The sequence below is a fragment of the Phalacrocorax aristotelis genome, chromosome 3 (assembly GCF_949628215.1).
Source record: "Phalacrocorax aristotelis chromosome 3, bGulAri2.1, whole genome shotgun sequence".
Classification (NCBI taxonomy): Eukaryota; Metazoa; Chordata; class Aves; order Suliformes; family Phalacrocoracidae; genus Phalacrocorax; species Phalacrocorax aristotelis.
This window is the reverse complement of record NC_134278.1, coordinates 102691659-102707517: the sequence shown is the minus strand read 5'-3', so window position 1 is coordinate 102707517 and position 15859 is coordinate 102691659. Positions and strand designations below refer to the sequence as shown.

The 15859-nt window shown below is 38.1% G+C and overlaps 1 protein-coding gene across 1 annotated transcript; it reads right to left on the bottom strand.

The window, feature by feature from the left end:
• Positions 1-2407: 2407 nt before the first annotated feature.
• BPNT1 (3'(2'), 5'-bisphosphate nucleotidase 1) lies at positions 2408-15807 on the bottom strand. The gene is made up of 9 exons (XM_075088844.1): positions 15667-15807; positions 12273-12397; positions 9120-9224; positions 8776-8883; positions 8206-8254; positions 7130-7221; positions 5929-6126; positions 4399-4504; positions 2408-3049 (listed from the first exon to the last, which is right to left on the bottom strand). Exons 2-9 carry the CDS (start codon positions 12387-12389, stop codon positions 2901-2903), a joined length of 924 nt encoding a protein of 307 aa, XP_074944945.1. The 5' UTR covers positions 12390-12397; positions 15667-15807; the 3' UTR covers positions 2408-2900.
• Between the last annotated feature and the right edge of the window lie 52 nt (positions 15808-15859).

Genomic DNA, 15859 nt, shown 5'->3' with positions numbered 1-15859 from the left:
GTCTATTTTATAGGCGGTACTATAGCGCCTACTGTGCTTGCCAAGAAATTCCCAAATGCTTGATTGGTGGGCTGGTGCTGTTTTGTGCAGTGGGTGTAGTGGTGTAGCCAGAGCACGACTGCATCTTATGTGCTGGCTTGTATCTTTGAATGCTGCTGCCGGATTTTATCTCAACTTTCCTTAATGTTTTCCTGTGTTAGCAGTTTTATGGTTTCTGTGAGCAAGGAAAGTGGTTCCATACATAAGCTGCTTTATGCATCAGGTAGAAGCTGGTGCATGCCATGTGGCTTCTGCTTTCGTTGAGGTAACTGTAAATGAGCAGAGAGATAAATCACAGCAGAATTAGAAAGGGGCTTATGCTGAGGAAATTTTCAAGTATATAGCAAGTTTCAGATGAAAATAAGAATATAGAGACATAGATGAAGATTACTACCAGTGGGTTTTGTACTTGACTTTGTATTTTAATGATTACATGAGAAGACTTATTAAGGCAGGCTTTGTGTTGTCTAAGCCTTCTACATTTTATTTCAATGTATTTTGCAAATTCGCATGCAGATTTTGATGTGAATACCAAAGCATGCATATCCAAGAATTCTGCAGAAGATAAAGGTGAGATGTATAATTGAGGTAGTGAAATTAGATTATCTTTTACTCGCTATGTGGTTCAAACTTCAGTCACAATGAATATGTGGAATGATGAAACTTGAAATGGGTTAAAATATGAAACAGACTCAAATTAAAGCAGGCTGAACCTGTCTTCCATGTTCTTCCTAGTCATGCTCTTGAGGAAGAAGAAGGTAGGCAGGCTATAGATGAAAGGATTAGAAGCATGCTTTGTTCGTATATATGCAGCTTTAATCCAGTGTCATGATAGCATTAGGGACTGGCTGATGATGATAGAATGAGGCAAGTGATAATCTTTTATAATTTACCTGTAAATGTTATGGTAAGATGACCTCACTAAGGAAAGAGCTTTCTTAGATCCTTTTCTATGTGTGCACGTGGAGGGACTGGGAACATTTTAGCAATAATTGCCTCATTCATATCTTTTGGTGTCAAGATGTGCCTGCTTGCTGGAAATAGAGCCTGCTTTAAGACAATGAAGTCACATTAGTGTTACCCTACTGTGAGGAGAGGATCTAATCTAAGGACTCTTAAGTAAATCAGATGTTAAATACCTTGTGTGATGAAAGGAGAAAGAAATAACTTGAGCACAGTGTTGAAAACTGAATTCTGACATTTTTTTCTGTATGGAAAACAGCTTTTTGTATCTTGACGTTCAGTGCTAGCTTAAAGATGGTCTGAGTGGACCAAGAGTTTAGTTGTTTGTAGGACTTAATCTTGTGAGCAGGGAGGAAATGAGAACAGGTGCAGTGCAACTTGCAGGCTACTTTGCCATTCATAGTGTCAGCAGGGATAAGGCAAAAAGAAAAAATCATGCTGGGAGAGCTTAGGCATTCAGTCTTTACCTAAGCAAGCAGCCAAGTTCAGGTACCCTCCCTGACACCACAAGCCCAAGAACCCCACATAAGCCACTCTTCTATCCACACAGAGAACAGGAAGAAAAGCACAACTATGTGTTGTCCTTTGAAACTGGCATCTCTTCATGGCATGCCTCAGTATGTGTCACATTGTTAGGGAAAGGAAGTCCGTAAGACTCCTTAATTTGAGGGCGAGAGACTTGGGTCACAAAAACTGGAGAAAACAAAATATGTAGGGGCCCCACTTGTTCAAGGCACTCCAGAATCCCAAATTCAGCTTGAAGAGACTCCATCTATTTTGGCTAAGGTTGCCAATTTTAGCATCATATGTAATTTACTACTTGTTCTCTTTTGTGTTCAAGTGGACTGAACAGTTGAATGCTGCTATTCTAACCCCCACACCTATGGGAAAGCTGACTGAAACAGGCTCTCCAATTTTTAGGTTTATTTTAGGTGATCTTGTCCCCTGCTCTCTCCCCTCCCCTGTTCCTGTTCCACAGGAAGGGGAAGTGTATCAGGTTCTTCAACTCTTGGGGCTGTTGGAAAGGCACCTGAACTTTGTGGCTTTCAAAATTTGGACATGAAAAATTTCAAGTTCTGGCATTTCTGTTGTCCCCATGTATGACAAAGTGACCTAGGATGCCTAAAGCTCTCCAAGACTGAGGTGGCATAGATGCTGACAGAGGCATTCCAAATAATCAGAGAGGAGCTGGAAACTCCTCCCCCTGTTGCAGCATCCTTGGGTTCTCTTCAACTGAGGTGCACTGAACCCTGCCAATGATCCAGGAACCCCTATTTGAGAGGTCAGCAGCCCAGGTGGACTGTGTCCTTGCTCCTGCAAAACCCAGGCAACCTAACCCACCACCACAAATAGCAATCTCTGCCATCCCAACACTCAGTGCAGACCAAAAAAACAAGAGATTCACTTCTAAGAATCAAAACTGTCAACTTTATAATAAATGGGGTAATCCATCCAGGCAAATTCTTAGTCCATTTGTATTTAACACAATAAATCATTGTTGACTACAAACAACAAGAAACATCAAGCAAGATCAGGTAAATGACTGAACATGATTTTGTGCCCTGATTATTAAGATGATTTTTTGGATTGTACTGTTATGATTAGCAGTATTTGAGCACAGTCACACCATCTGAAAAATGAATACTCCCAAAGAATATAGAAAACTACTAGGGAAGCAACGTGACTTTTTTGATGTTGTCTGCTAAACACAGCAAAACAATCTGATCCATCATCACCTAAAGATTCTGCATGGAATTTTGAAATTACTGAACACCTTAGTGGAAGAATTCAGTTCAGATTCTATAAAACAAAATTTCAAGCTCTGTTTACTTCTTTCTTTCTTATTCTCCAGGGTCACTTTCTCAGCCTTCCAGGCCAGGTGAAAATGCTTTACTGCTTTAAGGCATAAGAGATTGTTTAACGGTGTTAGGAATACGACTGGCATAATAGTCATAATTTCTCAAAGTGGCAAGGACCCCAGCTGAATTCATGTGTTTCACTTCCTTGTTATACTGAAATGAATTTCCATGGATATCAGTTATTTTACCTAAAAAAAAAAAAAAGAAAAAAGTTAATCCAGCAAACAAGATTTGGAGAGAGAATTTATTTTATTAGTACAAGGGATATAACTAAAAACCGAGACAATCTCTGGGGTACACATGTCTGTCTTCAGATGTCAAGTATCTTTGCTCCCAGTTTAAGTGCAACAGTTTTTTATTGACTGAAATCAAATAACTAATGGTTTCCTTTTCTTTCAGCAGTACTTAAATTCCTTGTGTTTCAGGAAAAGGAAAACAACATCTCTCTCTTATGAATTAACTAAAATGCTTCCTGAGTAGTTTATACATTGGCCGTTGACAAGAAGGAAAAAAAATCCTCAGTTCAAGTAAAAGCCAGGGCAAGTCTATACAACAAACACTAACATAATATAGAAATACCCCAGCTGGTTTTAAATGAGTTTCTAGAAATCACTTAGCAAAAACAACATAGATCTTTATGCAAGCTTATTTAACCACGAGATTCCTATATAACAAGGAGGCTAAATACAGCACTGTGCTGCCCCAGATTGGCTATTTTTTTGTGCCTGAGCTAACCTGTTTAAAGCTATCCCAGTTATCAACACTAGAGACTGCAGGGGAGTTAAATAATGACATCATGAAGCCTGTTATCCTCACTTGACAGAATTTAGGAGATCAAAACCCACAGTTTTAGCACATGATAGCAAAAGGTCTATCAACGTGATCAGCAAAGTAAGTATAATAACAACACCTCTATTCAGATCCTTGTCAGGGAGACTTTTCATAACTTCTCTAACCCCTTACCCCCTAGAAAGGTGAAGTAGCTTAAGTTGGCTGGAAATGACTAATTTTAGTGAATTACATGAATGGCTTAGTTGTGGAGTTTGTACATCTAAGAAACAACTGCATGATTTGGCCTATTTTTGTTGCTTTAAAGAATTCAATGTCTATTTATAACATATTACATAATACATTACTAATAATAAACTACTATGTTCAGATAGTAGGACAGCGTGATTTTACTGTGAAATAGTAGCCAACAGAAAAAAAGCCATTTGTTTTGAAAATATTAAAATTAATATACCCAAAATTTTGGAATTCCACTTTTTTCATTATTTGACAGTTATTGACTATATTAGTCCAGGGCAAAACAGATCATATCATGCTTTCCAGAGCATAATTTGCTGTGCCTTTGGAGTCACTGTTGATTTCAGAGGGCTCAAAGCTCATACTGAATTGTGACTACTTAAATATATACGTACTGTAATTTTTCTTTCTAAAGACCTGTTTGGAAATTCTTTTTTTCTATGAAAAGTATACACAACTTTAAACTGCTGCAGTTTCACTTATCTTGGCATTTTGAATGCTATTAACTTACCTCCCACAGCATGTAGAATAGCTTCAGGTGCACATGTATCCCATTTCTTGCACCCAGGACTGGCAAATACATAAGCAGATGCCTTCCCTTCTATAAGTTGAATGATCTGTTGTGAATAGAGAGTGGCAATTATTGCAAAGGATCTGGACATTTAGAAATGGATAAAAATAACACCAGGAAACAGGGATTAGATCAGTTTATTCCATGTACTTACAGTCAGAAAAGGAACACTAGCCATTTCCTTTCTGATATTACATTAAATTATATTAATATTTAGAAAGCTATACTGTATTACCTTTCCAAGTGATCTGGTTATGATTGTTATAAATACAATCTTGTCCTGGTTTCAGATGGGATAAAGGTAGTTTTCTTCCTAGTAGCTGATATAGTGCCATGTGTTGGATTTAGGATCAGAATAATGCTGATAACACACTGATGTTTTAGTTGTTGCTGAGCATTGCTTACTCTAAGTCAAGGACTTTTCAGCTTCTCCTACTGTTCTGCCAGCTAGTAGGCTGGAGGTGTACAAGAAGCTGGGAGAGGACACAGCTGGGGCAGCTGACCTAAACTGACCAAAGGGATATTCCACACCATATGATGTCATGCTGAACAAAAAACTGGGAGGAGCTGGCCGGGGTGGGCGTAGCTGCTCCTCGGGAACTGGCTGGGCATCAGTCAGCAGGTGGGAAGCAATTGTATTGTGCATCGCTTGTTCTGTACAGTCTTTTATCATGATTATTATTATTTTCCCTTCCTTTTCTGTCCTATTAAATTATCTTTATCTCAACCCATGAGTTTTCTCACTTTACTCTTCCGATTTTCTCCTCCATCCCACTGGGAGCGAGTGAGCAAACAGCTCTGTGGTGTTTAGCTGCCTGCAGGCTTAAACCACGACAAGTCTATAGGATGAAAATCTGCTTTTAGTTTCAGAAACAAGAATTCCCATCTTGTGCAAGTACTAAAAAAATAAAGCGGAAACTCTATCCATGTTGTCTTGGTGCCATTTTGGGCCTTGCACATGTCGGAGAAAAGAGATTGGAGGGTTTGGTCTTGACAGCAATGCCAAAACTAAGCTTTAAAACTGTAGCAAATGAGTATTCCCTGTATGCAGAGAAGTTTTGCACAGGAAATACCAGTATGTGCTTCTATTTTTATCCTTTCATATGTGCTGCTATATAGTTGGAACAAAAACTGTACTAACACTAATAGGAGGAAATGTCTAATAATTGTGATTAAATTGAATTCACATTTAGTCCTTCTGGTCTTATAACTTTTTATTTTCTCCGCTAGGAATAGAATACTGGGGAAGACAGACCTCAGCCATGACCAGCACGGCCACTGTTACAAACACATCTGTACCAAATTTTCTCTACCTCACAGCAGACTGAATGCTAGGAAGCGAATTTGTGCTGGGAAAGGAGGAGAAAGTCTCCTGTACATTCGTGCAAGTAAGCAAATGACTTCTTTAAAAAAATACTTTTCCAAAGGTAGCACCTCCCAGCAAAAGCAAAAGATTTGGAGTTTTCATACCTTGTTTCCTGCTCCTCCGACTCTGATGACAGTGTCTGGATTCAAGGCACTGATGCAGTCATTTACCAGGGTACTGCTGTGAGAACGGGTGGTAACGATGATGTGTTTCCCAGCAGGTGCTTCTGTGAGCTGAAATCCAAAGGCACCAATGCCCAGGACTCCCCAGATTGTCCTGCCCACCACAGCATCAGCTCCTGCCTACGAAAAAGGTACATGGGTCCAGGTGATGGTTAATCATAGTGATCAGCATTTAAAGCACAAATTGAAAGGAGTACCTAGAGACGTCTTTGCATATCAACAAGTATAATATTAATACTGGGTTATACATTTAAACACTGGCACTTAAAAAGAACTACTATAGAGCCCAGAGTGAGAAACTGGCTCTCTTTCTCTCTAAGGCAATGACATCATTTACCCTTTTCTGATCTGTGACATTGTGGTGGTATATTACATCCTGCCTCCAATGACTGACGAATTAGTATTTCTATATTCCTGTACTTCAGGCACAATCTGTAACTGAAAATATCTTGTCATTTTAAATGTTTCGTCATACATATCACATAGAACATATAGAATCAGCTGATGATGTGCATGACATCAGCTCAAAAGCTTTTTCTTTAAATTCTAGTAAGTTTAATTAATCAGGATGCATCAGGAGCTTTTTCTTCCCTCCTCACAGATAATACTGAAATAACCTCCAAATGTGTAAATGCCTGTAGGTTGGCCATCCTGGACTTACACCTGAAACCTGGCCTGATGCACTCTAATCCAGCTGTCAGTGACAGGTACGCTTGGTTTATTTAGGGCTGCACATTTATGGCAGTTACCACACATCACAAACACACCTATTGCATGGATTTACTAAAGAATTACTAGCAAAAATGCCAATCTGTACTTGTCTTACAAGATGTACTTTATAGGTACTGTAGTAATATGTACTGTACATATGTAATATATGCTGTATTAGTGTATCATACAAGCCTCAGGATTCAGTATGGCTGTTAGTAGGTCCCCAGAGATTCAGTTCCTGGAAACCAACATTCAAAATTGTATATATTTAATAAAAACACCACCACCTTATATTACAACATTAACTCCACTACACACTGCTTTTTGGTTGAAAGTGTGCTAACTGGAAATGGCTTAGAAGGGACAGTAAGAAATCACATAATGCTTTTAAACAAATCAACGCATTTAATACCTCATAGTTGTAATACGGCTGGTTAATAACTCCTGCTATGGCTTTGCCTCCATAAGCAATTCCAATAAGAACTGTTACATGGTCAAGGAGACCTGTACAGAAATAATATTAACGTAGTTATGCTTGAAAAAGTATATATAAAAAAATAAACCTTCAATAAAAGTCCACAAATTGATGTGCAGAGTGGTATCTTAAAAATGCAAATACTAATCAGGATTTGCAGGTGTAATAGGTTGGTTGATATAATTTTTTTTTTGTCATTTAGCCTCAAAGTCTGCCAAAAAAAAGTCCCAGATAGAATTCTCCTAATAGAACTATGCTATAATTAATATAAGAAGTTTAAAGATACAACTAAATAGCAGTAAATGATTACATTCTTCTGTAATTGCAGAGTGAATTCTTTAATGGTATTCAAAACTAGCAATTTGTTGACAGTTAAATGTATCTTTCCCTGAAAAGGGGAAAAAATCTGCCTAGAAGATTTTAACTTGAATCAACTAAAAAAGGCAGCAGGAGGCTGAAGTGAGGCTTTGGCATATTGTTTTTGGAGGTTCCCCCTCCCCTTCTTCATTTTAGGGTCTGTTTCTATGGACACAAATTAGTCTTTGCTGAAAACAGTTTCTGCCCATAACTTAAGAATTATGATTTAGGGGAAGATCTTAATTTATTTTGAAAGGGCTACAAATAACAGCTGTGATATTTGGGTTGTTCGAAGAGGAGTATGTAAATATAATTGAGCATTTTCCTGCACAAATGGAAGATTTCATCCCCCAATTCGAAGTATATGCAAAATTGTAAGTTTGACTAAAAACTCAAGACAACCTGCCAGCAATTAAAGGCAGCCCTTTGCTCCCTGAAACGATAAAAACTGGTAAGCACTCAGTAGCCTGTCAGGAATATTCAGTATTGGTTAGAACTGATTGGAATGATAAAAAAATTCCATAGAACTCAAAAAGTACAGAAACAACATCAGCTTTATGAAACAATATTGTATAGAACTTCTATCATAAAACTATTTAGATTTATTACATTGGTGTAATTTTCTTTGAATCAGCAGAATTAAAAGAGAAGCCAACCTTCAGTGTACTCCTTGGTTCCATCCAAGGGATCAACCCATATTACAAGCTTTAAAAATAAAAAAAAATAAGGAAAATTAATACACACAAATCATGGAAATTACCATGCAAAGTATACTTTAGTGCTTTTATTTCCTTACTGGAGTAATGAAATAAAAAGATTCAAATTTTTAACATTATGATATGACTGAAGCCTACAACAGTTTTTTACACAAAAAAGCTTAAACTGTCCGGAACTTCTCAGTGCAAATCTTAACAGAAGCATGAAGGTTTAAACTAAACATGGAAATGACATTACTTTCTTATGTCCAAAGTAGATTCCTTCCAAATAAATTTGAATCACAAGTTGTAAGAAGCAAATTTCCATTTCCCACTATTCCACACAGGGATATGCAGCATTTCCAGCTCTGGAGGTGTGATTCGCATGACTACATTTCCGTTTTCAAACCAAAAAGAAAAACTGGCAACATTGAAATAACCTTTTTTCTTAATACATTCTTAGCTAAAGTCAGTAAGTAATGCAGATAGAGTGTAAAATATTAAGAGATATGTATAGCATTACCACATTACCTCTTCCTCTTTAATTTCTGTGTACTGTGCAGGACAAGTTTTCTTCAGTATTTCTTCACAGTGACCATCTTCAATTAATTCCTCAGTTACCTCATCAGTGGGCAGTTCCTAACAAAAGGATTCTCAAAATTATTAGAAAAAGGTGTTGGAGTCACCTTGATTTTCCTTAGAATTGTGGATTTGCTTGCAGATTACTTGGCAAAGCTAATACAATGGAAAAATGAAACGGGATGGAAATAATTTAAAAAAAAAAAATCCCATGGTTTTCTAAAACCTGCAAAAGTAAATTCCACTGCAGGTTACAGCTAGTTAAACTGTTAGTATGAAATAAATCAGGTACGTACTTCTTCTCCTATGATTGTCACCTTGGGAAACTTCCGTGCCAGGGAAGCACAAATGCTCATTTGTACCAGTCGGTCAGCTTTGGTCTGCAAGTCATTGGCTCCGGTCTGTCAAAGGACAGATAGGAATTTGTGTATTTCAAAACAACAAAAAAAAAACCCCAGTACAATGGCCCGTATGTCACTCTGAACATCTACCTTGTAGTGAAAAAGAAGCCTGATTTGATAAATCGTCAACCTAATAAGTGATCTTGAGAAAGGCAGGCTAAGAACTGAAAGAAGCAGAGTTTCCCTGTACAACCCAGAGCTAAGACAGAGTGGTGCAATACTAAACAATATTTACATGCTGTGTTCTTCTCATGCACCGGTGCAATTCTACTGAAAATGTATTTGTGCAAATACTACACTATGGTACAGAGTAAATTAATACAAGTATGAACTCGGATATAATACAATTAGTGGACAGTTCCTTAGTCTAGCAGAGAAAGGCCAAGGAGGGCCAGAAGCTAACCAGTGAAATTGAACTGGACAGTAACACCCATACATTTTTTCCAGCAGAAATACCAGAGAGGTAACAGTGGATTTGGCATCTCAAGATGACACGAAACAATGAGTGAAAACCTTCCCAAAAGATGCAGTGTAGCCAAATATATGTTGCCAGATGGGTTACAGTGATTTCTTCTTAAACATTAATAACCTGCTATATAGTGAAGTGGGTAATTTATTAATACTTTTTCGCCTTAATCTTCATGTATCCATGAATAAAGGAGCCCTTTAGGTCTGGAGACAGAATCCCGGTAAGAAATACTTCTCTTAGCACAGAAATTAAGTTAGTTTGTCCAAGGATTTGCATCTTAGTTGAATCAAACAAAAATGTTATTTTATCTCCTTGTACCTTCTTTGGTGACAACCTAAAAACTGTTTTTTATCCAGCTGCACAAATCAGCCATAGAAATGGAATATTCCATTCAGAATCATGTTATGGGTTAATATATGCATGCTCAAAACCTCATCTGTCCCTTATCTAATTGCCTATTTTTATGAAACTTGGTGTTTTTCTTCGGAAAATTTCCCTCTCATCTCCTAATAAATTTGGTTGACTTTGGCACTGAGCGTAGACTCAGAAAGATCAAAATATTGCAGAGAATGTCTTTTGTTCCAGGACACCAACCTAATAAAACAGAATAAAGTAGTTCTTCAGAACAGTCATCAATAAGGTAAGAATGCGGGACAAAATGTCTACCTATCAATTGGGATTAAAAAAAAAGGTAAAAACCCTACAAGGAGAGCCAATATAAATGGAGAGCTTAGAGTTGACTGGGGGAAAGACAACACTTGACACCAGGAGAGGAGCTACCTAAAAATCCAACTGTCCGTGAACTATTTTTCTTCATCTAGATAAATGGTTGGGAGGTCAATGTGTTGAGGGAAAAGATGGAACATTGCCTTCTTAGCTTTTCTAAAGCTTTCAATAAGGCCAGGTGAAATTGGTCTTGATGTTTGCTGACTGCAGAAAGGGGATAAATGATGAGAAGCAGCACTTTTCTGTTCTTGTGCATCTCTTCCCTCCAGACTGTATAGCAGAGGCACACAGGTTCTCTCTCTTGCATTATTCCTTTCTTCACCAGCCACCTTTCACAAGAAGCTTGCAGGAATTCTGAGATTGCTAGTCCCTCCAGCAGGAACCTCTTCTGTTGGTCATTGTTTTCAATCTAATTTTGTCTGTAGTAGTCATTTAAAAAAATATTTATAACCAGTCTTATTTAAAACAAATATCACCTGTTACTTTTGATCATTTTTGTTATACTGAATTTACAATTAGTTACTTAATTGGTTACAGAGCTTAAAATGTGTTCATTTGCTTTTTTTTAATATTAGAAAATGGTTGAGCGATGCATTTCTGATTTACTGAGAAATAATATTAATACATATGCATTTTTTAAGTGAAACTGAATTAAATGGATAATAGCCAGCATTTAGTTAAAATCATTTTAGTTAAAATTACCTTAACCTTGATGGACTCTTAAAAAAGAAACTTAATGAAACTTGTTTATGCATTTAAAATTAACTGTTCAATCAAACAAAGTACAGACAGTGCTTCCTTTGTACCTCTGGATGCAAGTATTTTAAGGCTTTCTTGTAGTTAAGCAGCATTAGTTTTTCCAAGAACCTACAAGCAGGTTGTGTGGGAGAGTTTAATATACTGAGAATCCTGCTGCGCATCTAAGTACTTCTGAAAATACAGATCATTACTTTCTAGGGTTTTTAAAATTCTCTCCCCCATACACCTGACTTTAACTGCTTAGAAAAGAAGGGATTAAGAACAACTTGCAAATGTTTTTGCAGTGGTGAATATAACTGACAAAACAGGGAAAAAAATCTTTTTGCATCTACTGTCTGAACTGACAATAAAAGTCATAAAGGATCAGGCTTTTCTTCTCAACTGGCTGAAAGTGCTTATGATCAGAAAAATATAAATACCAGCAATTACTTCAATGTAAAAAACAAAAATAATATAGTTACTGCAGACCATAATATTGTGACATACCCGTAAAGCAAGAATTGACTCCAAAAGTTAATTCCATCTATTCCAGCACTGTAGTCAAAACAAAGATCCTGGCTCATCAGCGGAGCTTACTAATTTACAGCAAATTAAGAACTTCATGCAGGTGATTGTAATTTCATTTCTGTTTTCTATTTAGAATTAAATGTGAAGCTCCGAATTTATTCTGAAAACTGATTTACAATAAAATCTAATGTTCTTTTTTGGTTTAAGAGCTAAACACTGATTTATCCTAATCCAAAATTCATCTAGGGCATGGTACTTTAAGCTGTACTACAGGACATAGTGTGGAAATTAATGGGAAACATACATCATTAAAAATTCTGACATGCTGTCCTAAGCTTGTGTTTTGTGAGGAGAGTCAGGACAAAATTATGGTGTGTTTCTTTTAAGTGTCTGAACATTCTTTAGAAATACTGGTCAAAAGACAGTGCTCCAGCACTCTCTCAAATCTTTTAATATTTGTTGTATCAGAGTAGTGAGGACTCTATTTCCTTCCCCAGTTGCTGATCATCAAAAACACCACTTTGACCTGTATCTAACTCGGCATTAACAAGAGAAATTAAACTGAAACAAAGTAAAAGTAGTAATACCTTCTCCACTATCCCCAGATCTCCTGCAGCCAGTACATTTCTAACAATTGTTGCAGCTTTTTCCGCAACAGAATACGCAGAGGCAACCACACGCATGAGGAGAGCTGGAGAAGCCATACTGAACACTGAAAAGAAACAAAAAGCAAACTTGTACATTTCTCTCTTCAAGAGAAGACAAGAAGGAAAATATTTTACATAACATTCCAAACAGGTACAATTTAGGCTGAGTAGGAAGGGGAAAGTGGGTTACTGCCAGTGAGTAGTAATGAAGTGAGCTTTGACTTTTTTAAAAATACAATTAACAAACACAGGCATACAAAGCTATTTTAGACAAGATTTTTGAAATATCCGTGCTCTGTCTGACAGTGAACCTAGTTTTCCTCACTAAAATAAAATCTGGCATTAAATAACAACAAGAGCAGCAGAAATCATTATCATAAATGTTAAGAAAAAGTATAGTTTACACAGAGTACTCATTTTTTTTGTACATTTTGAACATAACTTCATTTTTTCAGACCTGAACCTACAGAGTTGGTTTGTGCCCAGACTCAAGTACAAGGCTACCAGACAGGATCACAACCCTTCTTACTATTTTTATTTGTTTAAATATAAAACAGGCTTTTGTGGATCGTCTAGTTGTGGACACAAAATAGGCTAATGATATGCAGATACTGCAAACACTGCACTTGTATGCAAAAGCCTGTTCGTCTAAATTTTACCCCCCTTTCTGTATTTCTTTAAATCCTCTTGATTGCTTTAAGGAAATCTATTACATCCTCCTTTCTCCCCCCGACACTGCATGTCCTGTCATTCTTCCTACTGTACTGTCTTCTACATCTGCTCCCAAGTGCACACCAGTGCAATTCCCTATGCCTTCGGTTCCCAAAGAGAGGAACAACTACCACTCCTGCAAAAGGCTAGCGATCGTCCATTCCTCCCAGCTTTTCTCTACCCCAGGAAAAAGTACTGATAGCGACGCTGTATTCTTTAAAATGCAGTGCTAATTGCTTTTTATGTTCTCCCGTCAGTTTCTTCTGCCTGTGTAGATTACATGCTTTTTGGGTTGGGCTCACATGTATGTGTACATCTATGATATACTTCCAAGTTAACACTTGAGCCCAGAGCTAGAGAAAATACAGAGGAACTCATTAATCACCACATAGAACATGATATATTAGGCTTTCCCCGCAATCAGTATTTGCGGCAATTGCAGCAAGTATTGCTTAAGTAGCAATAGGTCGTTATATGACACCTTTCCTTTCTTGCTTGAGAGATAAGTCTACTTGATAAAGTATAACATAATGAGGTGATAAGACTAGCTACTGTAGATGATATTGATGTGACCTCAAGTTCACATCTATTTACAGCAAAGGCAAAAAGTAATATTAGAGGTGTCAAAACCCCAAATTTAGCTGGTTTAAGAACTTTTTCAGTATTTTAGAAACACTTTACAGGTATATCTAAAGTCAGAGGATCTCTGAAGCTAAAAGAGTGATTGTGTAAGTACCTTTGCAAAGCACAGTTGCTACTGTTAATTATTATTTACTGCTCACAGATAGGAGCAAAGTGCTCTGGAGTCCCATAAAACAGCCAAGGTCCATACCCAAGGGGCACGAGGGCTGCCTTGGACTGGTAACAATGGTTTAAGGAAATTTTGGAAACACTACCTGTGGCAAAAAGCAGCTCTCAAACACAGCTGAAAGTCACGCAGCAAATATGGGAAGACAGATACTACTTTAAGTATATACCATCAGGTGAAACAAGTTAACAGGAAGGAAAATTGAATGTAGTTCATTCCATACTGAAAATATCTGGAATATGAGTACTTCTGAGAGTGAGTTAAAAAAAGCATATTAGATGGGAAGTTTGGGTTAAAGAATTGAGCTCAGAAGAAGATAAGATTTTATGCTCAGCTTCTTCTTCATTTGACCTCCTACTGCACATTTGATCCTGCTTTGTAAAACGAGGATAAAACTTCCTGAATTAAAGGCTCGATTTATTTAATGTTTGCATAAAGTTTCAAAAGACTCAGAAAACAATACAGAAATACTCTCTTGCATTCTTGAAGCTTGACCTGAGGCGTTTCTTGGGCACATTTTTCTTGGCTGTTCCTAAGGCAAGCAAGTATACTTCCTTCCTCTAGCAAACCTATACCTGCAATCTCTGAGCAAACCTTAAAACTAAGATATTCTTATGAAAACCAAGATTTATTAAGAGAAACTGAAATGGGAGGTTCAACACCCCCCTTCCCCAATATACAGTAACTAACTAATGAAGTCCAAGGTACATTATTACTGCAGAAGGAGCCTTGAATTTTTACAGGGCTGCATCTCCTGTGAGGCACATTTTCTGATGCATTGGACCTTTTTGGTTAGGTAAGTGCGTGTGCTAGTTGGCCATAAGTTTCTCATCTCTCTAACTTTTTGATCTCAAATTACCTAGTTTGTTTATAAGTTCATGGCATGTTCCTTCTGATGAGGGCAATGTCAAACATATAGTTCCACAATACATTGAAGAATATATTGCTTGCTTTGGACAAACAAGTTTGACTCTTACAAAACTGTACAATTTACAAAGATTGCACAGCAACTATCCCTCAGTTTAAACGTGTATGTTATTTTCAAAACACACCTTGTCCTCCAAAGACCACCCATCCTTTCTCTTAGCCTAGCAACCAACTTGCTGAATGGTCTCAGCTCAACAAATAAATCAGCCTGCTCTGATACCTACCAAAATAAATGAGTTCTCCAGTTCTTGTTACATATTTTAACTTTGAAATATTTAAATATTACAGGATAGTTACAATTAATTTATCAAGTATGAGGATTTGTTGATGTTGCTAGCTCAGTGCCTTTTCTGCAAACATCGTTTTCCAAATCTAGAATTTCACCTGATGAAAGGAGCAAAGGGACATCACGCACAGCATGCCTTCAAATGCAAGTGCTAAGCTAAGACTTCTGAACTCTTCACAGCCCAAGTGAGTAGAGCTCCCTATTTCTTTACAATAAATTTTGGCTGGCATTTAATCAAAGGTAAACTTTTCATCCTGCGTAACGTAAGGAAACAGTATTTACGCAGCCGAAGCGGGCTACGAGTGGGAGCGCCTGGGTCCCTCCGCTGTGGTTCACCTGCGGTCTTCCAGTGGGAGAGGGCTGCACTACCTCATCTCACCAAAGTACTTTGAAGCCCTCTAAATTTGTATTGAAAAAGAAAAATTAAAGCCTGTTCCTGATTCTCTCAACTAGGATTCCCGGTAGTAAACTGCCCGCCCGGCAGCCCAGGGCAGCGTCGCCGAGTGCGCTCTCTTCGTACAGAGCTGAGCGTTGCATAACGTAAAATAGGTGGTCGCAGATGACGGAAGAGGCTCTTCTGGCTGATGCCATAGCTAACTCACCGTCTCCAGCCTTGCCGCCGGTAGTGACCCTTTCGCTCCTCCGGCGACTGAGCTCGCCCGGCACCGCTCACCCGTGGCGTGCCGGCGGTGTCCTCGCCAAACCAGGAAGCCGCCCGAGCCCCGCCGGCAGCTCCCCGGCGGCCCCTGCGCCGCCTGCCTCAGGAAGGACCCGCCCTGACCGCCTCCGCGGGAC

Excerpts from the sequence above, each read along its gene's own strand:
- BPNT1 (XM_075088844.1), bottom strand. The coding sequence starts at position 12,389 with ATGGCTTCTCCAGCTCTCCTCATGCGTGTGGTTGCCTCTGCGTATTCT. Across the intron at positions 9,225-12,272 it reads ATCTGGGGATAGTGGAGAAG|ACCGGAGCCAATGACTTGCA; the intron begins GTATTACTACTT and ends GTCCTTTGACAG. Across the intron at positions 8,255-8,775 it reads CAGAAATTAAAGAGGAAGAG|CTTGTAATATGGGTTGATCC; the intron begins GTAATGTGGTAA and ends TTATTTTTAAAG.